The sequence below is a fragment of the Diceros bicornis genome, chromosome 2, assembly GCF_020826845.1.
Source record: "Diceros bicornis minor isolate mBicDic1 chromosome 2, mDicBic1.mat.cur, whole genome shotgun sequence".
NCBI classification, from domain to species: Eukaryota; Metazoa; Chordata; class Mammalia; order Perissodactyla; family Rhinocerotidae; genus Diceros; species Diceros bicornis.
This window is the reverse complement of record NC_080741.1, coordinates 53,231,051-53,254,575: the sequence shown is the minus strand read 5'-3', so window position 1 is coordinate 53,254,575 and position 23,525 is coordinate 53,231,051. Positions and strand designations below refer to the sequence as shown.

At 39.2% G+C, this 23,525-nt stretch overlaps 1 protein-coding gene across 20 annotated transcripts in view; it reads left to right on the top strand.

Moving 5' to 3' along the window:
* PBRM1 (polybromo 1) overlaps window positions 1–23,525 on the top strand; it is a 119,089-nt gene that overhangs the window by 62,090 nt on the left and 33,474 nt on the right. For all 20 annotated transcript variants that reach the window (XM_058560716.1, XM_058560707.1, XM_058560670.1 and 17 more), the window contains 3 exons: window positions 1,487–2,129; window positions 6,123–6,334; window positions 22,249–22,434. In XM_058560716.1, the coding sequence (XP_058416699.1) occupies window positions 1,487–2,129; window positions 6,123–6,334; window positions 22,249–22,434 (1,041 nt within the window). The remainder of the gene's footprint in view (window positions 1–1,486; window positions 2,130–6,122; window positions 6,335–22,248; window positions 22,435–23,525) is intronic.

Sequence of the window (23,525 nt, the reverse complement as noted above, 5' to 3'; positions counted from 1 at the left end):
CATCCAATATTTGGTTACTCAGTGGTACAGTTTTTTGTGTTTGATTGTCTTATTTTATTTTTTGCTTTTTGAAAGAATGGAAGCTAGATGTTTTTCCCCTTTATTTACCAGTTTTCAAAATAATGCATTGGTTTACTAACATCCTCCAACATTTACCCAGTTGTTTGTTTTTATATATCGTTAAGAACTACTAGATTTAAACATATTACTGAGTTTTAACCCACTGCAGTTATTGTCCTTATTGATGCTCATGTTGCTCCAGGCTGGCTGCTATGTTCTTTTGACATGTCTATGGTACGAAGTCATTGATAGGTTCTTTTTTTTTATGAGAAAGATCAGCCCTGAGCTAACATCCATGTCAATCCTCCTCTTTTTTTGCTGAGGAAGACTGGCCCTGAGTTAACGTCTATTGCCAATTCTCCTTTTTTTTTTCCCCTTTTTTTTAATCCTCCCCAAAGCCCCAGTAGATAGTTGTATGTCACAATTGCACATCCTTCTAGTTGCTGTATGTGGGATGCCGCCTCAGCATGGCTGGACAAGCGGTGCATCGGTGCGCTCCCGGGATCCGAACCCGGGCCACCAGTGGCGGAGCGCGCGCACTTAACTGCTAAGCCACAGGGCCGGCCTCTGATAGGTTCTTTACTGTCTAGTGTTCAAGATATACCAGGCTCATCTTGTGCAGACTGGGAATCAGCCATTTGCCGAGGAGCTACTGACATTAGTCAAAATCAGTATTATAAAACTATAGTCTATATAGTCAAAACTATATAGGAGTGTACTGCTACTGGGTTGGTCATTGTTTATAGGATTTTCAGTGGACAGAGCTAGGAAATTGTGTGTGTGTGTGTATTTTATATTTAAAGATAAAATACATCATAAGTTCGTACTGATACTCTCAACTGAGATTCAAGGCTACAAGCTTTTTATTCAGTGTCCTGTTTTAACATCTGTATCTCTTTTTCTACTGTGATGAAAATTTCAGTTCTCAAGGGTACGACAGGTAATGGAATTAGAATGTCGTGTGGCTACTCATTTGCTTTATTCCACTTTATTCACAACTACCTCAACATAACAGTACTTACTCTCCCACCAAAAATGTGATTACTGGGCCATTTAAGTTGGTGCGCTCTACTTCAGCAGCCTGGGTGCAGTTCCCGGGCATGGACCTACACTGCTCATCTGTCAGTGGCCAAGCTGTGGTGGTGGCTCACGTACAAAAAGAGGAAGATTGGCAACAGATGTTAGCTCAGGACGAATCTTCCTCAGCCACAAAATGTATATATATATGATTGCTGAAAACAGTTTAAATTTTTTCCAGTTTTTTCTTTGTCAATAAGGTATACATATTTCATTAGAGCCATGCTAAATACTGTGTTTTACAGATCACTTGGAATAGTCCTTTTCTTGTGATTATGCTACCAACTATATACAAATTTAGGTTCATTTATTTTATTTTATCCATTTAACATTAAATCTCTTTCTATAGGTAGGAAGAGTGGCATTTCTCCTAAAAAATCAAAATACATGACTCCAATGCAGCAGAAACTAAATGAAGTCTATGAAGCTGTAAAGAACTATACTGATAAGAGGGGTCGCCGCCTCAGTGCCATATTTCTGAGGCTTCCCTCCAGATCTGAGCTGCCTGACTACTATCTGACCATTAAAAAACCCATGGACATGGAAAAAATTCGAAGTCACATGATGGCCAACAAATACCAAGATATAGACTCCATGGTTGAGGACTTCGTCATGATGTTTAACAATGCCTGTACATACAATGAGCCTGAGTCTTTGATCTACAAAGATGCCCTTGTCCTACACAAAGTCCTGCTTGAAACTCGGAGAGACCTAGAGGGAGATGAGGACTCTCATGTCCCAAATGTGACCTTGCTGATTCAAGAGCTTATCCACAATCTTTTTGTGTCAGTCATGAGTCATCAGGATGATGAGGGAAGATGCTACAGTGACTCCTTAGCAGAAATTCCTGCTGTGGATCCCAACTTTCCCAACAAGCCTCCTCTTACTTTTGACATAATTAGGAAGAATGTTGAAAATAATCGCTACCGGCGGCTTGATTTATTTCAAGAGCATATGTTTGAAGTATTGGAAAGGGCAAGAAGGATGAATCGGTATGTTTTCAAAGCCATTTCTTTTTGAGAAGGTGTAAATATTTAATGCAAAACAGAAGAAAGAGTTCTGCTTTGATGTACTGTTTTAGCTTTGGTACGTGATTACAGTTGATGGGGTGCTATTTTGCGTTCTAATTAGTCAAAACTTCTAGGGAGCAAGTATATTCTGTGAGGGAGAGAAGGCACATGGGGCACATGGCTGAATCATCTAGATTTTGGACAATGAGAAGAAGGGGTAAGATAAAATTGAAGATCTGTTGAAAAGCATAAGCTCTTAAAATATAGCCTTTCAGAGAACGTGTTTTTTTAAAGGATAAAATGCTTGTAATTAGAAATAGTAACACGATTTTCTTTTAAAGTTTGAATTCAATCCAACCATGCTTTACATAAATTAAAATAGCTCTAAGGTATTCATCTGAGGTTACATTGATTTAAATTTGATCACCATTTCAAGTACCTAAAAGGGCTTCTTTTTTTTTATCTCAGATTTCTTGCTTTAAGTGCCTTTTACAGATATTAAATGTTCTAAAAGAAGCAATCGAATTTAAATTTCCATCAAATTAAATTCCCTTCTAATTTTGATCTGTGGTATATCTTTGCCACACAACAATAGTATACTCCACTGTTAAAGCAATTTCAGTTCAGCAATTACAGTGTGCTCTTGGAATCACTTGGGGGAATATAAAAAGTTAAAGATACAAAACCTGTCTTCCTGGAGCTTATAGTATCATGCTGAGAGCTAGACCTTTAGGCACTGGGCATGGAGTAATTCCCACTGGGGAATCTCTGGAGCCTGCATTTGCTGTGAATCTTGAAAGAAAAATTAATAGTACATTTGCTGTACCTATTAAGCACCTGCTCTTTGTAAAGCACCATGCTAAGCACTTTATGTAGATAATCTCTAACCCTTATAATAGCTGTTCTAGGTAGGTGATAATCTTCCCAGTTTGCATAAGAAGAATTGCACAGACAGAAGTTGCCCCAAGTCACACAGCTAGTAAGTTGGGTGGCTTGTCTTGTTCCCTGCTACACAGGGCTGCTGCTGAGCCAGTCACCAAGACACCATTCGTGGAGAACAGCTGTGGATAATAAGGCTTGAATTCTGTGCTCTAACAGCTTGAAGTTGCATGGTTGGGATAGGACCTATGCTTAGGGAAAAATAATTCCAAGCATGAGACAACATACAACAACTTAATATTTAGTAGAGATGATGGAGTAAGGAACTCTGTGCTAGAGTTCTGAAAAGGCAGAAGGCATCAGAAGAATGGGAGAATAGGTGGGATTCAGGTAGGGCAAGTGGCATAAGTAAAAGGCATAGGGTTAGGAAATATATATGGTGTGTTTAGGAGACAGGTGGAGTTGGGGTCAGATTGGAGAGACACGTTTAGGAAATGGTCCTTATTCTTCAACAGTAGAGATAGAAATAAAGAGAAGATGGGGGGACATCTTGCAGTCAAAATCTGCATTCATTTATTATTTTCATTTATTCAACAAATGTTTATTGAGTGTCTGCCAGTTATGAACGTGTTCTGTATGCGTGGAATACACCAGTGGACAAAAACTGACAAAGCCTGCTTTCATGGAACTTAGACTTCCGTTCTTGTTCTCAGTTTACTTAAATAGTCCTTATGTCTAAAGTCACTCCTCTCCTCTCCCCACCCCCATTATATCTTGGGGTTAGTTCTGTGAATCTTCCCAAGTGCACTTGTCTCTTAGATTATTAGCAACTGCATTTATCTTATACAGATAACATGATTATTTTAAGAATTAAGCAGATTTTATATCTCTAGGAAATGAGCTTTTTTAATTCTCTAGTTGTTGATACGATTGGCTTTTGCTTTTGAGGCCTGGGAGATAGAATCCAAGGTGCATTTATATGAAATAGTGATCAGTTTCATCTCGTGCCCAGAGCTTTGTTGCAAAACATAAGGGAAGCCATTCTTATCTTTATGAATGAAGGTCGTATTGTGACTGCTTACGGTACTTAAGAATAACCCCATGCTGCTGAAATGGAGATGCATCAGTTTAGTGAATGATAAACCATGGTTTTATCTACTATATTGCCAGTAGTGAAGATAGATGTCCCAGAAATATTAAATTCATGAATTTAATGAAGTCCACATGCAGTAGATTTCCATGTTGATCTCTAACAGTGTTCATGCTTCTTCACACTCACCCCTACCCACCACTGCTACCCAACATCACCTAGGACCTCACACCCTGAAATAGAAGGAATCTGAACAGTGAGGCATAGAAGGGAAAAGTTTACTCAGGTGTCAGTGGTTTGTCCATCAGCAGTAACAGCACAGTGCTGACTCATGCCAGTTGGCCACTGGCTTTCCTAATCTGCTGGCAGTATTCCTAGATTAAGTGCTTTGACTCCCTTGCAGGCAAGGGGACCCATGGGAAGACAAGGACAAGGGAAGCACTAAGAGCCTCTTATAATCTTAATTATTTCCTTCTACTGAATGTCTGCCTTACATATAAAGATTGCCCACCAATTAAGGGGAGTAAGAGTGATTTCTTTTTCCATCTTGAGTTTTCGTTCTTGCACATGCAGGGAACACCTAGCCTCTTAGATTAACAAATTCTTCATATTATTTTATTTAAATAAAACAGAAAGGATATGTCAGATGTTTAATGGCTCTGTACAAAACTTCCATTACTAAACCACATGACATGATGGAATTATGAATCTGCCCTTTAAATGTCCCATGGATTACCAAAAGTGCATTTTCACTTTTAATGTTGTACTTACAACTGTAAACTATTATAAAATGAATTTTAATTTCAAGTGACAGTCTTCAGATATCTCTATTCAGAAAACAGGCATCAAAATAGTGTCGTAGGAGTTTCTTCCCTTGGCCAGTTTTATTTTTATTGCTTTCCTACAAGTATTAGCATTTTTAAAACCTGGAATGATTTTTAAAGCCTTTCCAAAAACATCCATTCGGGTTGTTATTGGCAGTGTTTTTAGATTGTTTGACAGTTCACCTTTGCTAATGAGGAGAAGCATTCTGGAGGCTTTGCTAAAGTTTGATACTCTAGTGGTGGGTGTCAGCAGGTGGCCACCTGGGCTTGCTGCGCCTGCCACACTCCCCTGACCAGAATGCCTTCATGATCTGCTGCTAAGACTTTGTCTGTGGTAACCTTGTGAATAATTTTTCAGACCTGGTATTCTTAGTTAATAGAATTGTATGTAAGCCTCCCTCAGACCATAGTGGATTAGAGATAGTAATAAAATTTCTTTAAGTCTAAATTTTGAAGTTTATTGTGTCTAGTTCTCTCATTTTATAAATGAGGAGAGTCTTTAAAAAGTTTTCAGTATGACACAGATCATTTTTTTCTTTTACTATGTTGTCTCTGCTGGTTCCTCAGAATTACATAGTTATTTCTGGGAGACTAAAATAAACACTGACTCTGAGGCTTGTAACCATTATAGGATGCCCTCCTGACTTTGCAGATTAGGTTCATGTATTCACTGAGTCCTACCAGCCCAGGCAACTATGATATACATCCAAAAAGAAGAAGGTGGACATTGCCTAAATCTTTTGTTAACATTTTATATAATGTGTTGTTCCTTCAATTAAGAGAAAGTAAAAATTAATCCAAAAATGAGATGCAAGTAAGTGTTGCACATAGTGTTGAGCCTTAGTATAGTCCTTGATTCTGGAAGCCTGCTTGTATTGCCAAAATCAACTGGTGCGTGTGCCCTGTTTCTCCCCAGGAAACTGTATGAGGCCTTTCCTTTTACATGTACAAGAAGTAAGCCTTAAGGAAAAGGAAACTGGTGGGCGTGATGCTCACCAAGGTAAAGTGACACTTCAGATTCTGTTCTAAGAAATTTCAAGGAGATACCCTTCTTAGAACTGTACAGAAGTACCATTGTATCAGTTAACATGTTAAAGAAGCATTTAATAGAATTTAACATATAATCGAGGTGTTTTAAAAAAGTAGCTTGTGTGCCATTGTATACTCCTGATGCCATTACAGGACAGATTCTGAAATATATGAAGATGCAGTAGAACTTCAGCAGTTTTTTATTAAAATTCGTGATGAACTCTGCAAAAATGGAGAGATCCTGCTTTCCCCAGCACTCAGCTATACCACAAAACATTTGCATAATGACGTAGAGAAAGAGAAAAAAGAAAAATTACCAAAAGAAATAGAGGAAGATAAACTAAAGCGAGAAGAAGAAAAAAGAGGTTGGTTTCTTTTCATTTTATTAAATATGAAGAAATATTAATATACTCTGTTCTAGCTGGTCTCATAATTAGCTGTGGGGAAGAATCCTGTTTGTGTAAATGAACACTCAGGTTGTTGATTCTTTCAAAATAGACATGGTGAGATGGAAATGTTTTTATCATTATCAATTTAGTCATCAGACAGGAAAAGATAGAAAGTTACATGTGACACAGCTGTTATCCTAGTAGTTCAGGAACAGAGTTAATTAATTCACTGGTGTGGGAGCTTAATACCTGTTAGTACTATTGGTAGATAAAAACCTCAGGGGCCCAGCTAGGGCTGGAAGGCATTCTCAGCAGTGAGTGCATCAAGGTTCTGCCCCATCATTGAGTAGCATGGCTTTCCTCATATGGACTCTGGGTCAGATAAGTAGATACTTTGGTTGAACGACGTAACTAGGAGGAAATTTTTATTTTAATTGTATCAACCTAAAAATATTACTTTGAGTCACTTGCGAGAATTTAGAAATATTTTGACAGTGGGAACTTTTATTAGCAATTGATCATTTCTGATAAAGTTCAAGTTCACATAGATACCTAGAATACATGACTTTCCCCAAGTTATATTAGTTGTTAGCATCAAATCTCCTCCTTAGGGTTTTTTTTCCTTAGGCAAGAAAACGCAATAAGTTGATTTGAAACAAATTTTCATAAGCAATGGCATATGCAAAAAAAGAAGAGAAAGGAAGCTGTTCGGTGAGAATAATAATTTTACCAGCATAGGGCTAGCTGCAAAAACCAGCAGCTTTGCTGCTGGAGGGATGTACTCATTCAGGATGTACAACACTCAGGTGAGTGTTGGTTGCAGGGGGGTAAGTGGGGGGAGGTCCATGTCTTTGCCAGCTAAAAGTGGTTGATGCAGAAAAAAACAGGATAAACCTGCAGCTTTGCTAGCCTGAGGTGACAGTTGGGGTTGAGGAATATCCTGGAAATTAACCATAGAAGGGCTGAGATAAGCTCTCCACACATTCTTGGCTGACTGGAAAACTACACTTGTACAAGGGAGATGCAAGCACGTGACAAAAAGCAAAATGCAAGGGATACTTGGATGTTGGTTACAACTTGGAACGCATCCCCCAAGCCACATATGGATCAATCAGCAGAGGTTGAATCCTTACAGGTTTGAGGTGCTTGAGTACAGTCTTCACCTAAATCATTGGCTGACCCTTAGCTCTGCAGACTTAGGAGCAACCCCTCATGTCATGTGTCCTAGTATACTTGTAATGGGAGTCTCAGAGGAGAGAAGAGAAAGAAAGGGGGAGAAAAATATTTGAAGACATAATGGCTGAAAACTTCTCAAATTTGATGAAAAACATTAACCTACAGCTCCAAGAACACAAAGTCAGAAAACACAAAGAGAACCACGTCTAGATACATCATAATCAAATTGCTAAAAGAGAAAATATTGAAAGCAGCAGAACTACTTAGCACGTCCAAGAAAACTGTTATATGATAATGGCTCATAAGAAATAATGGAGACCAGAAAGCAGTGGAACGATATTCAAAGTGCTGAAAGGAAAAAAAATGGAACCAAGAATTGTGTATCCAGTGAAACTGTTCTTCAAAAATGACGCTGAAATAAGGCATTCCTAGATAAACCAAAACTGAGAGAATTCACTGCTGGCAGATCTTCCCTATAAGAAATACTAAAGGAAGAGTTTCGGGCCAAAAGAAAATGACAGCAGATGGTAACTCAGATCCACAAGAAGGACTAGGACTGAAGAGTACTGGAAATGGTAAATATGTGGGTAAATATAAAAGACTGTGTATTTTTTTCACTTTTCTTAATTTCTTTAAGGAATGTTAGATTGTTTAAAGGAATAATTACAACACTATTGTTAGGTTTATAACATACATAGAAGTAATATATGTGACAGTAATAGCACAAAGGAATGGAGGTATATTAGAACAAGGTTGCAATATTTAATGAAATTAAGTCAGTATTAACCTGAAGTAGCCAATGATAAGTTAAAGATGTGTATTGTAATGCCACGAAAAACAAATAGCAAAAAAAGTCAACACAGGAATTAAAATAACACACCAAAAATACTTGTTTAACACAAAAGAAGGCAGTAATGGAGGAAAAGAGAAAAAAAAAGACGAGACATATAAAAAATAAATAGGAAAATGGCAGATATGGATTCAGTCATATCAGTAATTACATATTGTGAAGAGACTAAACACTCCAATCAAAATGCATAGATTATCAGACTGAATTTAATAAATAAGATCCAACTATATACTGTCTATAAGAGACTCATTTTAGATTCAAAGACACAAATAGATTGAAAGGAAAAAGGGGAAAAGATATACCATGCAAATAGTAACCATAGTGAGTTGGAGTGGTTGTATTAATATCAGACAAATAGACTTTAAGAGAAGAAATATTACTAGAGACAAAGAGGGACATTTCAGATGTTACAAGGGTCAAGACGTTGGGAACATATAGTATTTATAAATGTATATACCCCTAACAATAGAGCCCCAAAATACATGAGGCAAAAACTGACAGAATTGAAATGAGAAATAGTTCAACAATTATAGTCTCAATACTCCCTTCTCAGCAATTGATAGATGAACTAGACCAAAAATCAGCAAAAATATGGAAGACTTGAATAACATTGCTATGGACTGAATGTTTGTGTCCCCCCCAAAATTCATATCTTGTAGCCTAGTCTCCAATGTGATGGTATTTGGAGGTGAGGCCCTTAGGAGGTAATTAGGTTTGGATGCAGTCTTGGAGGTGGAGCCACCACAGTGGGATTGGTGCCATTATAAGGGGATGAAGAGCCAGAAGACAGCTGTCTATGAACCAGACAGTAGGCTCTCACCAGACACCAATTCTGCTGGCACCTTAATCTTGGACTTCTTAGCCTCCAGAACTGTGAGAAGTGAATGTTTGTTATTTAAGCCACCCAGTCTATGGTGGGTTTTCGTATAGCAGCCTGAGCTAAGACAAGGACTGTCAACCAGCTTTACCTGACGTGAGTAAAACGCTACACCCAGTGACTGCGGAATACATGTTCTTGTTGAGCATGCATGGAACATTATCTAGGATGGACCATATGCTAGGTCATAAAACAAGTTTCACAAAATTTAAAAAGGTTGAAATCATACCAAGTTTGTTCTCTGAGCACAGTGGGATTAGATTAGAAATCAGCAACAGAAAGAAATCTGGAAGATCCCCAAATATTTGGAAATTGGGCAGTACCCTTCTAAATAACCTATGGACCAAAGAAGACATCACAAGGGCAATTAAAAAATCTTGAACTGAATGAAAATGAAAACAACATTTTAGGAGGAGGAGTCAAGATGGCGGCGTAAGCAGACTCGGAACTCACCTCCTCCCATGGACACAGCCAATTTACAACTACTCGTGGAAAAATTACCCCTGACACAGAACTGAAAACTGGATGGGAGGAACTCCTGTAACAACGGACAATCCTAACTGAGGTGGAAGAGGCAGAGACTCCCTTCTGGAGAGGAAAAACGCCGCCTTCACAAGCCGCCAGCTTCACGGCCGCCGGGAGCAGCTCACAGGTACGCAGCCTCCCTGGAGGCGCGGGGCCCTGAGCCGGGGAGCGCCCCCGCTGTGGGCATATTGTGGACCCAGCACAATCGAGACCAGCGGCATAATATCTGACTGTGCCTGCTACTAAAACACTGGGGAGCACCCCCAGAAAACCCGGTTCACAAAGAAACTAAAACTGGCTCTTAAAGGGCCCGCGCACAAACTCACCCGTTTCAGGAAGCACCCTAAAATCACCAGAAAGAAAGGTGTACGGTGCTCTGGTGACAAGAGACTCACCTAATAGGCCCTGAGTGCATCTCGGTGAGGGGTGAGACCTCTCCAGGGACTGGGACATTGGTGGCGGCCGTTGTCGTGGCCTGGTGTGGGCCTGCTGACACAGACACCATTGGAGTTCTCCCTGAGGCCGGCTAGCCCAGGGTCTGCCCCACCCGCTAGAGCACAGATTTAATCCAGCTCAGCCAGGGCAGGCAGCCCACCCTAGAGACTGGCCCCACCCAACAACAAGCCCTCAGGCATCTTGTGGGCCTGCATAGATTGGTGACTGGATTCTCTGCAGCCTGGCAACTGAGCCGACTTGAGCAGGGCAGGGTGTGCACAAGGAGCGGGTGGAGAGTGTGGGGCGGTGGCAGAGTGTGTGGGGCTCCCGCCGTGGAGAGACTGGGTCCGCTTGGGGAGGTCGGGGCACTCACACGGGGCAGGACTGTGTTGACTGTGTGTGTGGACCTGTGGGCGGCAGGGCTTCTCAGCCGCAGAAGACTTGTGCTTCTCAAAGACCCACATAGGAGGTTTGCTCCACCTTCCAAAACCTGAAACAATTGGGTGCTCCTGTGCCTGAGGCCAGCCCCACCCAGCTGCAATCCTCAGAGAGCTGACAAGAGACCTAATAGACTAGAGGCTTACAGCAATTGTAAGGCCCTGAGCCTAACAACCTGCCATGGTGGGGGCCTACTCACTTAAAAGAAATACTGCAACACAAATGTGGTATTAGAACTTGCAGCCAACTGTGCTGGGGATCCCCACACCTGATAAAGAGACTGAAGGCCCACAACAACTACAAGCAGCTGAGCATTACAACAGCTGGCCAGGAGCATAACTCAGCCTCCCTGGGCGCCTACAGGGAGAGCAAACAGGCCACAACAGAAGGACACACGTAGCCCACATAGGGGTCACCCCTGGAACATTGAGAACTGAGGGAAGCACACTGGAAGCCTCCTAAGCCATCACTTACATAAGGTCACCTATCCAAGAGCAGGAGACGTAGCTGACCTACCTAATACGTAGACACAAGCACAGGGAAAGAGGCAAAATGAAGAGGCAAAAGAATACATTCCAAGTAAGGGAACAGGACAAAACCCCAGAAAAGGAACTAAGTGAAACAGAAATGAGCAACCTACCCGACAGAGAGTTCAAACTAAGAGTGTTAAGGATGATCACTGATCTGGGGAGAAGAATAGATGAACTCAGTGAGAATGTCAACAAAGAAATGGAAGATATAAAAAGGAACCAATCAGAAATGAAGAATACAATACTGGAAATGAAAAATTCATTAGAGGGACTCAAAAGCAGAGTAGAGGATACAGAAGAATGGATCTGTGAGCTGGACGAAAGACTAGAAGAAATTACTCGAGGTGAACAGGTAAAAGAGAAAAGAATTAAAAAGACTGAGGACAGTCTAAGGGACCTCTGGGACAACATCAAGCGCACTAACATCCGTGTTATAGGTGTCCTGGAAGGAGAAGAGCGAGACAAGGGGTCAGAGAATCTATTTCAAGAAATAATAGATGAAAACTTCCCTAACCTAAGGAAGGAAACAGACATCCAGGTACAGGAAGCACAGAGAGCCCCAAACAAGATAAACCCAAAGAGGCCCACACCAAGACACATCATAATCAAAATGTCCAGAATTAAAGAGAGAATCCTAAAAGCCGCGAGAGAATGTCAAGTTACGTACAAAGGAAACCCCATAAGGCTATCAGCTGACTTCTCTGCAGAAACCTTACAGGCTAGAAGAGAATGGCACGATATATTTAAAGTGCTAAAAGGAAAAAACTTACAGCCAAGAATACTCTACCCAGCAAGGTTATCATTCAAAATGGAAGGAGAGATCAAAATTTTCCCAGATAAGCAAAAATTAAAGGAGTTTGTCACCAAGAAACCAGTGCTACAAGAAATGTTAAAGGGACTGATTTAAGGGGAAAAGAAAAGACCACAAATAGGAAAATTATCTGTTTCCATGATTAGAACGTAATGGGTACAAATGCACAACAAAGAGGTTAGATATGATACAAAAACATGAGGGAGGAGGGGAGTTAAAGAGTACAGCTTTCAGACAGAGGTCAAACTAAAGTGACCATCAATTCTGTATAGAAGAAGAAAGGAACAGAGAAGGACTACTAAAACACTGAGGAAAAAAAAAAAAAAGTTAAAAAATGGCAGTAAGTACATACTTATCAATAGCTACTTTAAACGTCAATGGACTAAATGCTCCAATTAAAAGGCATAGGGTGGCTGACTGGATAAAAAAACAAGACCCATATATATGCTGCATACAAGAGACACACTTCAGACCTAAAGACACTCACAAACTGAAAGTGAAGGGATGGAAAAAGATACTCCACGCAAATGGCAATGAAAAGAAAGCTGGGGTAGCAGTACTCATATCAGACAAAATAGCCTTTAAAACAAAAACTGTAAAAAGAGACAAAGAAGGGCATTACATAATGATCAAGGGAACAATCCAACAAGAGGATATAACACTTGTAAATATCTACGCACCCAATGTAGGTGCACCTAAATATATAAAGCAATTATTAACAGACATAAAAAGAGAAATAGACAGTAACACAATAATAGTAGGGGCCTTTAACACTCCACTTACACCAACGGATAGATCATCCAAACAGAAGATCAATAAGGAAACATTGGCCTTAAACAACACACTACAACAGATGGACCTAGTAGATATATACAGAGCATTCCATCCAAAAACTGAAGAATACACGTTCTTTTCAAAGGCACATGGAACATTCTCCAGGATTGATCACATATTAGGCCACAAAACAAGTCTCCATAAATTTAAGAAGATTGAAATAATACCAAGCATCTTTTCTGACCACAATGGTATGAAACTAGAAATCAACTATAGGAAGAAAATCAGAAAAGCCACAAATACGTGGAGATTAAACAAAATGCTACTGAACAACGACTGGGTTAACGAAGAAATCAAAGAAGAAATCAAAAAATACCTGGAGACAAATGAAAATGAAAATACGACATGCCAGAATTTATGGGATACAGCAAAAGCAGTTCTAAGAGGGAAGTTTATAGCGATACAGGCCTATCTCAACAAACAAGAAAAATCTCAAATAAACAATCTAACAATGCACCTGAAGGAACTGGAAAAAGAAGAACAAACAAAGCCCAAAATCAGTAGAAGAAGGGAAATAATAAAAATCAGAGCAGAAATAAATGAAATAGAGACCAAAAAAACAATAGAAAAAATTAATAAAACCAAGAGCTGGTTCTTTGAAAAGATCAACAAAATTGACAAAACTTTAGCTAGAGTCACCAAGAAAAAAAGAGAGAAGGCACAAATAAGTAAAATCAGAAATGAAAGAGGAGAGGTTACAACAGACACCTCAGAAATACAAAAGATTATAAGAGAATACTATGAAAAGCTATATGCCAACCAATTCGACAATCTGGAAGAAATGGATAAATTCTTAGAATCATACAACCTTCCAAAACTGGATCAAGAAGTAGAGAATTTGAATAGACCAATCACCAGTAAGGAGATCGAAACAGTAATCACAAACCTCCCCAAAAATAAAAGTCCAGGACCAGACGGCTTCCCTGGTGAATTCTACCAAACATTCAAAGAAGACTTAATACCTATCCTTCTCAAACTCTTCCAAAAAATTGAGGAGCGGGGGAAGCTCCCTAACTTATTCTACGAAGCTGACATTACCCTGATACCAAAACCAGACAAGGACAACACAAAAAAAGAAAATTACAGGCCAATATCACTGATGAACATCGATGCAAAAATCCTCAATAAAATACTAGCAAATCGCATACAACAATACGTTAAAAAGATTATACACCATGATCAAGTGGGATTTATTCCAGGGATGCAGGGATGGTTTAACATTCGCAAATCAATCAACGTAATACACCACATTAATAAAATGAAGAATAAAAATCACATGATCATCTCAATAGATGCAGAGAAAGCATTTGACAAGATACAGCATGCATTTATGATAAAAACTCTGAATAAAATGGGTATAGAAGGAAAGTACCTCAACATAATAAAGACCATATATGAGAAACCCACAGCTAATATCATCCTCAATGGTGAAAAACTGAAAGCCGTCCCTCTAAGAACAGGAACCAGACAAGGATGCCCACTCTCACCACTCCTATTTAACATAGTACTGGAAGTCCTAGCCAGAGCAATCAGGCAAGAGAAAGAAATAAAAGGGATCCAAATTGGAAAGGAAGAAGTGAAACTGTCACTATTTGCAGATGACATGATTTTATATATAGAAAACCCTAAAGAATCCACCAGAAAACTTTTAGAAGTAATAAACGAATATGGTAAAGTTGCAGGATACAAAATCAACATACAAAAATCAGTTGCATTTCTGTACACTAACAACGAAGTAGCAGAAAGAGAAATTAAGAATACCATCCCATTTACAATTGCAACAAAAAGAATAAAATACCTAGGAATAAACTTAACCGAAGAGGTGAAAGATCTGTACACCGAAAACTATAAAACATTTCTGAAAGAAATTGAAGAAGACACAAAGAAATGGAAAGATATTCCGTGCTCTTGGATTGGAAGAATTAACATAGTTAAGATGTCCATACTTCCTAAAGCCATCTATAGATTCAATGCAATCCCTATCAAAGTTCCAACAACATTTTTCACAGAAATAGAACAAAGAATCCTAAAATTTATATGGAACAACAAAAGACCCCGAATAGCTAAAGGAATCCTGAGAAAAAAGAACAAAGCTGGAGGTATCACACTCCCTGATTTCAAAATATGCTACAAAGCTATAGTAACCAAAACAGCGTGGTACTGGCACAAAAACAGACACACAGATCAATGGAATAGAATCGAAAGCCCAGAAATAAACCCACACATCTATGGACAGCTAATCTTTGACAAAGGAGCCAAGAACATACAATGGGGAAAAGAAAGTCTCTTCAACAAATGGTGTTGGGAAAACTGGATAGCCATATGCAAAAAAATGAAAGTAGACCCTTACCTTACACCATACACAAAAATTAACTCCAAATGGATTAAAGACTTGAATGTAAGACCTGAAACTATGAAACTTCTAGAAGAAAACATAGGCAGTACGCTCTTCAACATCAGTCTTAGCAACATCTTCTCAAACACCACTTCTGACCGGGCAAGAGAAACAATAGAAAAAACAAACAAATGGGACTACATCAAACTAAAAAGCTTCTGCACAGCAAAGGAAACCATCAACAAAACGAAAAGACAACCTAACAATTGGGAGAAGATATTTGCAAACCATACTTCTGATAAGGGCTTAATCTCCAAAATATATAAAGAACTCATGCATCTTACCAACAAAAAAACTACCAACCCAATTAAAAAATGGGCAAAGGACCTGAACAGACATTTCTCCAAAGAAGATATACAGATGGCCAACAGACACATGAAAAGATGTTCAAAATCATTAACTATCAGGGAAATGCAAATCAAAACTACAATGAGATGTCACCTCACGCCCGTCAGAATGGCTATAATTAACAAGACAGGAAACAACATGTGTTGGAGAGGATGTGGAGAGAAGGGAACTCTCATACACTGCTGGTGGGAGTGCAAACTGGTGCAGCCGCTATGGAAAACAGTATGGAGATTCCTCAAAAAATCAAGGATAGAACTACCATATGATCCAGCCATCCCACTGCTGGGTATTTATGCAAAGAACTTGAAAACACCAATTTGTAAAGGTACATGCACCCCTGTGTTCATTGCAGCGTTATTCACAATAGCCAAGACTTGGAAGCAACCTAAGTGCCCATCAAGGGACGAATGGATAAAGAAGCTGTGGTATATATACACAATGGAATACTACTCAGCCATAAGAAACGATGAAATCCAGCCATTTGTGACATCATGGATGGACATTAAGGGTATAATGCAAAGTGAAATAAGTCAGAGGGAGAAGGTCAAATACCGCATGATTTCCTTCATTAAGTAGTAGATAATAACAACAATAAATAAACACATAGGGACAGAGATTGGATTGGGGGTTACCAGAGGGGAAGGGGGGAGGGAGGAGGGTGAAAGGGATAATTCGGTACATGTGTGTGGTGATGGGTTGTAATTAGTATTTTGGTGGTGAACATGATGTAATCTATGCAGAAATAGAAGTACAATGATGTACACCTGAAATTTTTACAATGTTATAAACCAATGTTACTGCAATAAACAAAAAATTAAAAAAAAAATTAAAAAAAAAAACCACAACATTTAAAAATGTATCGGATATAGCTAAGGCAGTTCTTAGAAGGAAATTTATACTTTTAAACACATATATTAGAAAGGAATAAAGATCTAAAATAAATCTGCTTCCACCTCAAGAAGTTAGAAAAAGAAGAGCAAATCAAACCCGAAGTAAGTAGAAAAAATAATAAAGATCAGAATGGAAATCAGTGAAAGAAGAAACAGAAAATGCCACTGCTATACTGGGTATGACCTTGGGACCCGTGTTTCTACTGACAAAATTTTGTATACTTGGGATTTTTTTTTTAAGTTGACACTTTCCTGGCAATGCAGAATTAGTGACAGCTGCTCCTTGACTTACTCTAAGGGAGTACTCAAAGTGTGGCCTCTAGGCAAGCGTCAACATCACCTGAGAACTTGTTAGAAATGCAAATTCTCTGGTCCCACTCCAGATCTACCATTTCAGAAACTCTGCAGGTGGGACCCAGCAGTCTGTGTTTTAACAAATCCTGTAGGTAGTTCTGATGCACACTGAAGTCTGGGAATCTCTGGTCTAAGGCCTTGAATTTAATGACTGCAAGAGCCAAGAACTTACGACACCTGCCTTTCTTCTTGGTGGATTAGCAATAATATGTGAACACATTATCTGTTATGGTGATACATTCTAGAGAAAAAGCAGTACCGATACTTTAAAGACTATTGGTTACTGCCCTTGATTGATCCTTAGCTGCCAGGAAATATTTCCCATGACTTAATTTACGAAGAAGACCTATGGTAGAAAAACAGAGCTACATAAAGAAAAAGACAGTAGGAGATTTTTATTCCTATCCCATCACTGTGCCTATCTCATGAGCTTAGTGGCCTTTGCTGACTAGAGGAAAGGGAGCCCTGCTACGTAGAGCTGCTTTCTGAAGCTACCAGAGCATCCCTGTTAATACCTCTTTTTTTGCACTAACTCAGAGACTATATTTCCCAGCAATGTGACTAGAAGTAGGTGAGAAGTGGTGCTTTGCCATGGAATGTGAAGTCAGCACTGGAAGGACTGAGTGGGAAAGGCTATAGAAGCAGGGTACTCTGAGGGTTATTGTAACTAGTTACTTCTAGTCGTGAGAGAACTGCAGTCTGCTTTAGATCATCCTGTGTCAGGTTACTTTGTGAATATTAAAAGACAGCAAAACACCAGAAAGTAGGATAGTGTTTGTGTATGTCAGTCAGCCCTCTCTGTCTTTAAGCCATAAGAGGAGATTTCTTAATCATCAATAGAAGTTGAGGGAAATTAGATTTCACACACCCAGTTTTTCTATTAAATACCAGAACTAACTACTCATACAGGGCCAATTAAGCAAAGATAAAATGACATAGGGGACTTTCACTTAAACATGGCAGATTGTACATAAGTGTCTACTGCTATTCCTTCCCAGAACACCTTTAAAATGATGGAAAGGGGATTTTAAAAACAAAACAAAAGACATAAACACAAAAGCTTTCCCCTCCCTGAAAAAAAAAAAAAACGGAAAACAATGGAGGAGATGATAGCAATTAAAGCTTGGAAGCTAGAAAATGGACGGGTAAGTTGCTAACAGTGGCTTCAATACCAGCATCGGATGAAGACCTTAAGCAGGCCAATTCCTGTCTAGAATGGCACAGGGATTAGAACACCAGGTGCTTGTGAAAATGGAGGTGCAGATCATTCCCCAGTCCTTCCTGTGACTGTTCATCATAAAGAGTCTAGACTCAGGGACACCAGATAGGCCTAACAGTAGGGGTACAGTTCTGAAGAGGAGGATTGTGAAAGGACTTATACTAAAGAGTGAGACCCCCTGGCCTTCTTAACTACTTGGCCCATAGAATGCTGGCAGTCAGGCTTATAGTTCTGAGACAGGAGATTTTTCTTTTGAGATATGGGTCAGACAATGAGGAAAAACTTTAGATAATAGCATCTGGAGGTCCCCAGTGAAATCCATCAGGGTTAGGTCTGTGTATGTGTAGAGAGCTTCTAATCAGCTTTTTCAATGTTTCACTTTTAAATAGGAGCAGATATTTATTTAAATAGGACCAAATATTTAAGGAAAATCTCTAAGATGTAAGATAGAGAACAAAACAAAAAGAAAAAAGGACCTTGGAGGAACCAAAAAAAGTGAAAGAAGCAGGAGAAAAATTAAAAAAAAAAAAAACTAAACTAAAATTTAGACCTTCAGAGAGATGACAAGCTACTGCATCCATAAAACAAGAATAGGAGGCCATAAAAAATAAACTTTCACAGAACAGAAAATTTCTTGGAAATTAAAAATATGGCAAACCCACAAAATGAGAGAAAAAATTCACAAATCATATATCTGATAAAGGTCTAGTATCCAGAATATATAAAGGACTCCTACAGTTCAACAGCAACAAAACACAATTCAAAAATGAGCAAAGGATTTGAATAGATATATCTCCAAAGAAATTATACAAATGGCCATAAGCACATGAAAAAATGCTCTACGTCTTTAATCATTGGATGAATGCAAATCAGTACTTTAATGAGATACCACTTCACTTCATACCCTTTATCCAAAAAAAGGGAAATAACAAGTGTTGGTGAGTATGTGGAAAAATTGGAACCCTCATGCATTGCTGGTAGGAATGTAAAGTGGTGCATCCACTATGGAAAACAGTTTGGCAATTCCTTAAAAAGCTAAATATTGAATTACCATGTGGTCTGTTAGTTCTACTGCTAGGTGTATATCCAGAAAAACTGAAAGCAGGGCTTAAACAGATACTTGTATACCGCTGTTCACAACAGCATTATTCACAATAGCCAAAAGGCAGAAACAACCCAAGTGTCCATCAACAGGTGAATGGATAAACAAAATGTGGTATACCATCATACACCGATAAATGACGTTTCAGTCAACAACGGGCTGCATATTCGACGATAGTCCCATAAGATTAGTACCATATAGCCTAGGTGTGTAGTGGGCTGTACCATCTAGGTTGGTGTAAGTACACTCTATGATGTTCACACAAGGACAAAACTGCCTAACGACACGTTTACTTAACCGTTACTTAATGGTTACAGAGTTTGTGTTTGGAGTAAAGAAAAGTTTTGGAAATAGCGGTTATGGTTGCACAACGTTGTGAATATAACTAATGCCACTGAATTATGCACTTAAAAATGGTTAAAAATGACAAATTTTATGTGATATATATTTTACCACCATTTTTAAAAACAACATAATATACCCAAAACCATTGAATTGTACACTTTATTTTATTTTTTATAATTTTATTTATTTATTTTTCCCCCCAAAGCCCCAGTAGATAGTTGTATGTCATAGTTGCACATCCTTCTAGTTGCTGTACGTGGGACACGGCCTCAGCGTGGCTGGAGAAGTGGCGCGTCTGTGCGCGCCTGGGATCCGAACCCGGCGCGCTAACTGCTAAGCCACGGGGCCGGCCCTGAATTGTACACCTTAAATAGGTGAATTGTGTGGTGTGTGTGAATTATATTTCAATAAAGCTATTTAAAAAAATGATAGCAGAGGGGTGTGGGGGAATAAGATTGATGTTGTTTAAGGATACAAACTTGCAACAAGTATATTAAATAAACCATAGAGATCTAACGCACAGTATAATGAATATAGACAACAATATTGTACTATAATTATGTAATGTGATAAATATTGCTACAATGGCAACAATATATAAATGTATCAAAGTAACACATTGTACACCTTAAATTTACAGAATATGTCAAATTTATTCGATAAAAAAAGTTTTTTAATGATAGCAGAAAGGAACTATTTAGAGAAGGATTAGAAGATAAAGTTGAAGAAATCTCTGAGGAAGTAAAACAACAACAAAGAGAAATAAAGAAAGAAAAATATAACTAAAAGATCAACCCAAGGAGGCCCAGAATCCAAATAACTGCAGGACACAGTTCTGCTGAGCTTTCTGCCGCTGTATTAGGAACCCCATTCCTCCACTTCCCAGTAACATTTTCTTCGTTTCCTTCTGAGCCTTCAGCTGCCAAGTCTTTAATGTCCATTTCTCTACTAACAGTCTAGTCAAGGCAACCTAGACTTTTTCTGTCGTGCTCCTCAGAATTCTTCCAGTCTCTGCTTACTACCAAATTCCAAAGTCACATCCATGTTTTTAGGTATTTGTTACAGTAACGCTCCTCTGCCAGATGATACCAAAATCTCATCTAAATATCATCAGCTCAAAAGTCCCAAATCTCATTATTTAAATCATCTAAAGTAAGTGTATGGGTGAGGCTCTGGGTATTGATCCATCCTGGGACACAATTCTCCGTCTGTGGTCTTGTGAACTAAAAAAACAAATTCTCTGTTGCTGCAGTATAACGTTGGGATGTGCATAGGATAACAGAGACATTCCCCTTCAAAAGGGAGAAATGGAGGGGCCGGCCCAGTGGCGCAAGCGGTTAAGTGCGCCTGCACGCGCTCTGCTACGGCAGCCCGGGGTTCGTTTGTTCGGATTCCAGGCACGCACCGATGCACCGCTTGTCAAGCCATGCTGTGGCCGCGTCCCGTATAAAGTAGAGGAAGATGGGCATGGATGCTAGCCCAGGGCCAGTCTTCCTTAGCAAAAAGAGGAGGATTGGTAGATGTTAGCTCAGGGCCGATCTTCCTCACAAAAAAAACAGGCAAGTGGGGGGAGAAATGGAAAAAAAAAGAGTCATCAATTCCAAGCAATTTCAGATCCAGCCGACCAGGCTCCATTAGGTTTCAAGGCCTGGAGATGGTCCTCTGCAGCTCAACACTGTGCCCTCTAAATCATCCTTTGTCATGAAAGGTAGCACGTGTTTGCAGCTGAGTTATTTTATCAGCCTGTTTCCCATCTCTAGAATTTTGAGGTTTAATAGCCTTCTTTCATTTGGTACTCTCTGTCCCTTTCAGTCCAGTTGACAGTGTTCTTGCTGGTATATTCTCAAGAATCTTGTGAATCTGCTGCATATGTTACAGGGACTCATTTGATTAATCAACTACTAGAAAGCATTTTCTACCAAAATTGACAAAACTTTAAAAAAATTATAATACCAATATTAGAGAGGGAATGGAGAAACAGACTCTTTGTAGCCAAACAGTGAGGGACTTAAATTGATATGGACTTTTGGGAGTCAGTTTGGAGTAGGCATTTATGCTTATTTTCAGCTGTTCCATTTATGGAAAATTATCCCTAGGAAGTAATCAAAGATGTGGGCAAAGCTTTATCCTCAAAAAAACCTATGGTATTTTCAAATGATGGCTTGTACAGGAGCCATTAAAAAGTCTCATTTAACAAAAATAAAAATCCTGAAAAGCCTTTAATCTCAGGAGAAATGTTTATGATATATTGTATTCACGTATATAGTTTACATATACAGTATATTATATGATATACATTATATTATATACATCTTCCACATTTCATCGATTCTAAGATTCCATTAATTGTGACATATCCATGTAATAACTGTTGGGGGAAAAATTTTCAGGCAGTAAGATGGAGAGGATGTACATAGGAGACTATCCCTAGGATTACGTGCTTTACAGGTAACCTGTTTTCTTTTTTATACCTTTCTGTATCGTTCAGAATGACTACATTGAGCATATGTTATTAAGGTGATTATTTTTATTCTGTAGATCCTCTGTTTATGTGTGTATTTAAATTAATGGCCGTTGGTTGTAATTCAAAAAGGAATTTTTGAGTAGAGGCTATTGGGAATGTGGATATCATAACTATTTGTCCTGAATCCTGCCTTTGAATGTCTAGAAAAGAACTAAATGTATTTGTATGTGTTGTTTGAATCCTACATCTAATTCCAGCATCACTTAAATGAGAACCTTTTTCTCTTGTTTACCTAAGAAGCTGAAAAGAGTGAAGATTCCTCAGGTGCTGTAGGCCTCTCAGGCTTACATCGCACATACAGCCAGGACTGCAGCTTTAAGAACAGCATGTACCATGTTGGTGATTACGTCTATGTGGAGCCCGCAGAAGCCAACCTACAACCACATATAGTCTGTATTGAGAGACTGTGGGAAGATTCTGCTGGTAAGTTTGTTTTAAATTGAAGGGCAGATTGGTGAGATGTGACTATTTTACTCCTCCTCGGTCCTCAGGGAAGAAAATTGTAACTCAGATTTTTTTTTTTTTTTTTTTTTTTAAAGATTTGTTTATTTATTTTCCCCTCAAAGCCCCAGTAGATAGTTGTATGTCATAGCTGCACATTCTTCTAGTTGCTGTATGTGGGACGCGGCCTCAGCATGGCCGGAGAAGCGGTGCGTCGGTGCGCGCCCGGGATCCGAACCCCGGGCCGCCAGCAGCGGAGCGCACGCACTTAACCGCTAAGCCACGGGGCCAGCCCTGTAACTCGGATTTTTTAATGCCTTCCAACAATAGTTTTTCTACATTGTATCAGTAAATATAATTAAGCATCCACTCTATGAAAAACATAGGAGCTAGCAGTGGCAGTTGAGTCAGAAGAAATGCAACTTCTTGAAGTCTGGTTAAGACTGATATTTATTAAAATATCATTCATTCACTGATATTTATTAAAAACACACCTTGAGGGCCGGCCCCGTGGCTTAGCGGTTAAGTGCGCGCCCTCTGCTGTTGGCGGCCCGGGTTCAGATCCCGGGCGCGCACCGACGCACCGCTTCTCCGGCCATGCTGAGGCCGTGTCCCACATACAGCAACTAGAAGTATGTGCAGCTATGACATACAACTATCTACTGGGGCTTTGGGGGAAAAAAATAAATAAATAAAATTATAAAAAAAAAAACAAAACACACCTTGAGCCAAACTCTGTAGGATGGTAGAGATTCAGAAGAACAAAAGGCTCATGTTTTGCCCCTGGCAAAACCCCTCTGGTAAAAATCACAAATAAAAAAGAAATTATTATAGAGAGACATGTGCCTTGGCTTAGAATTTGATTTCAAAAAGGCTTCCTAGAACAATTGCCTTTAACTTGAGACATAGAGAATGAATAGGAGTTAATGAAGCCAGAAGCAGGCAGAAATGTGATCCAGGCAATCCAGTTGTTTCAACTGTTCATCATGTGACATACGTTTGTATTCCTTCACCTGAGTGCTAAATATGTCGTTTAGTATCTCTGTATCCTTATTAAAGCATACACCTTTAGG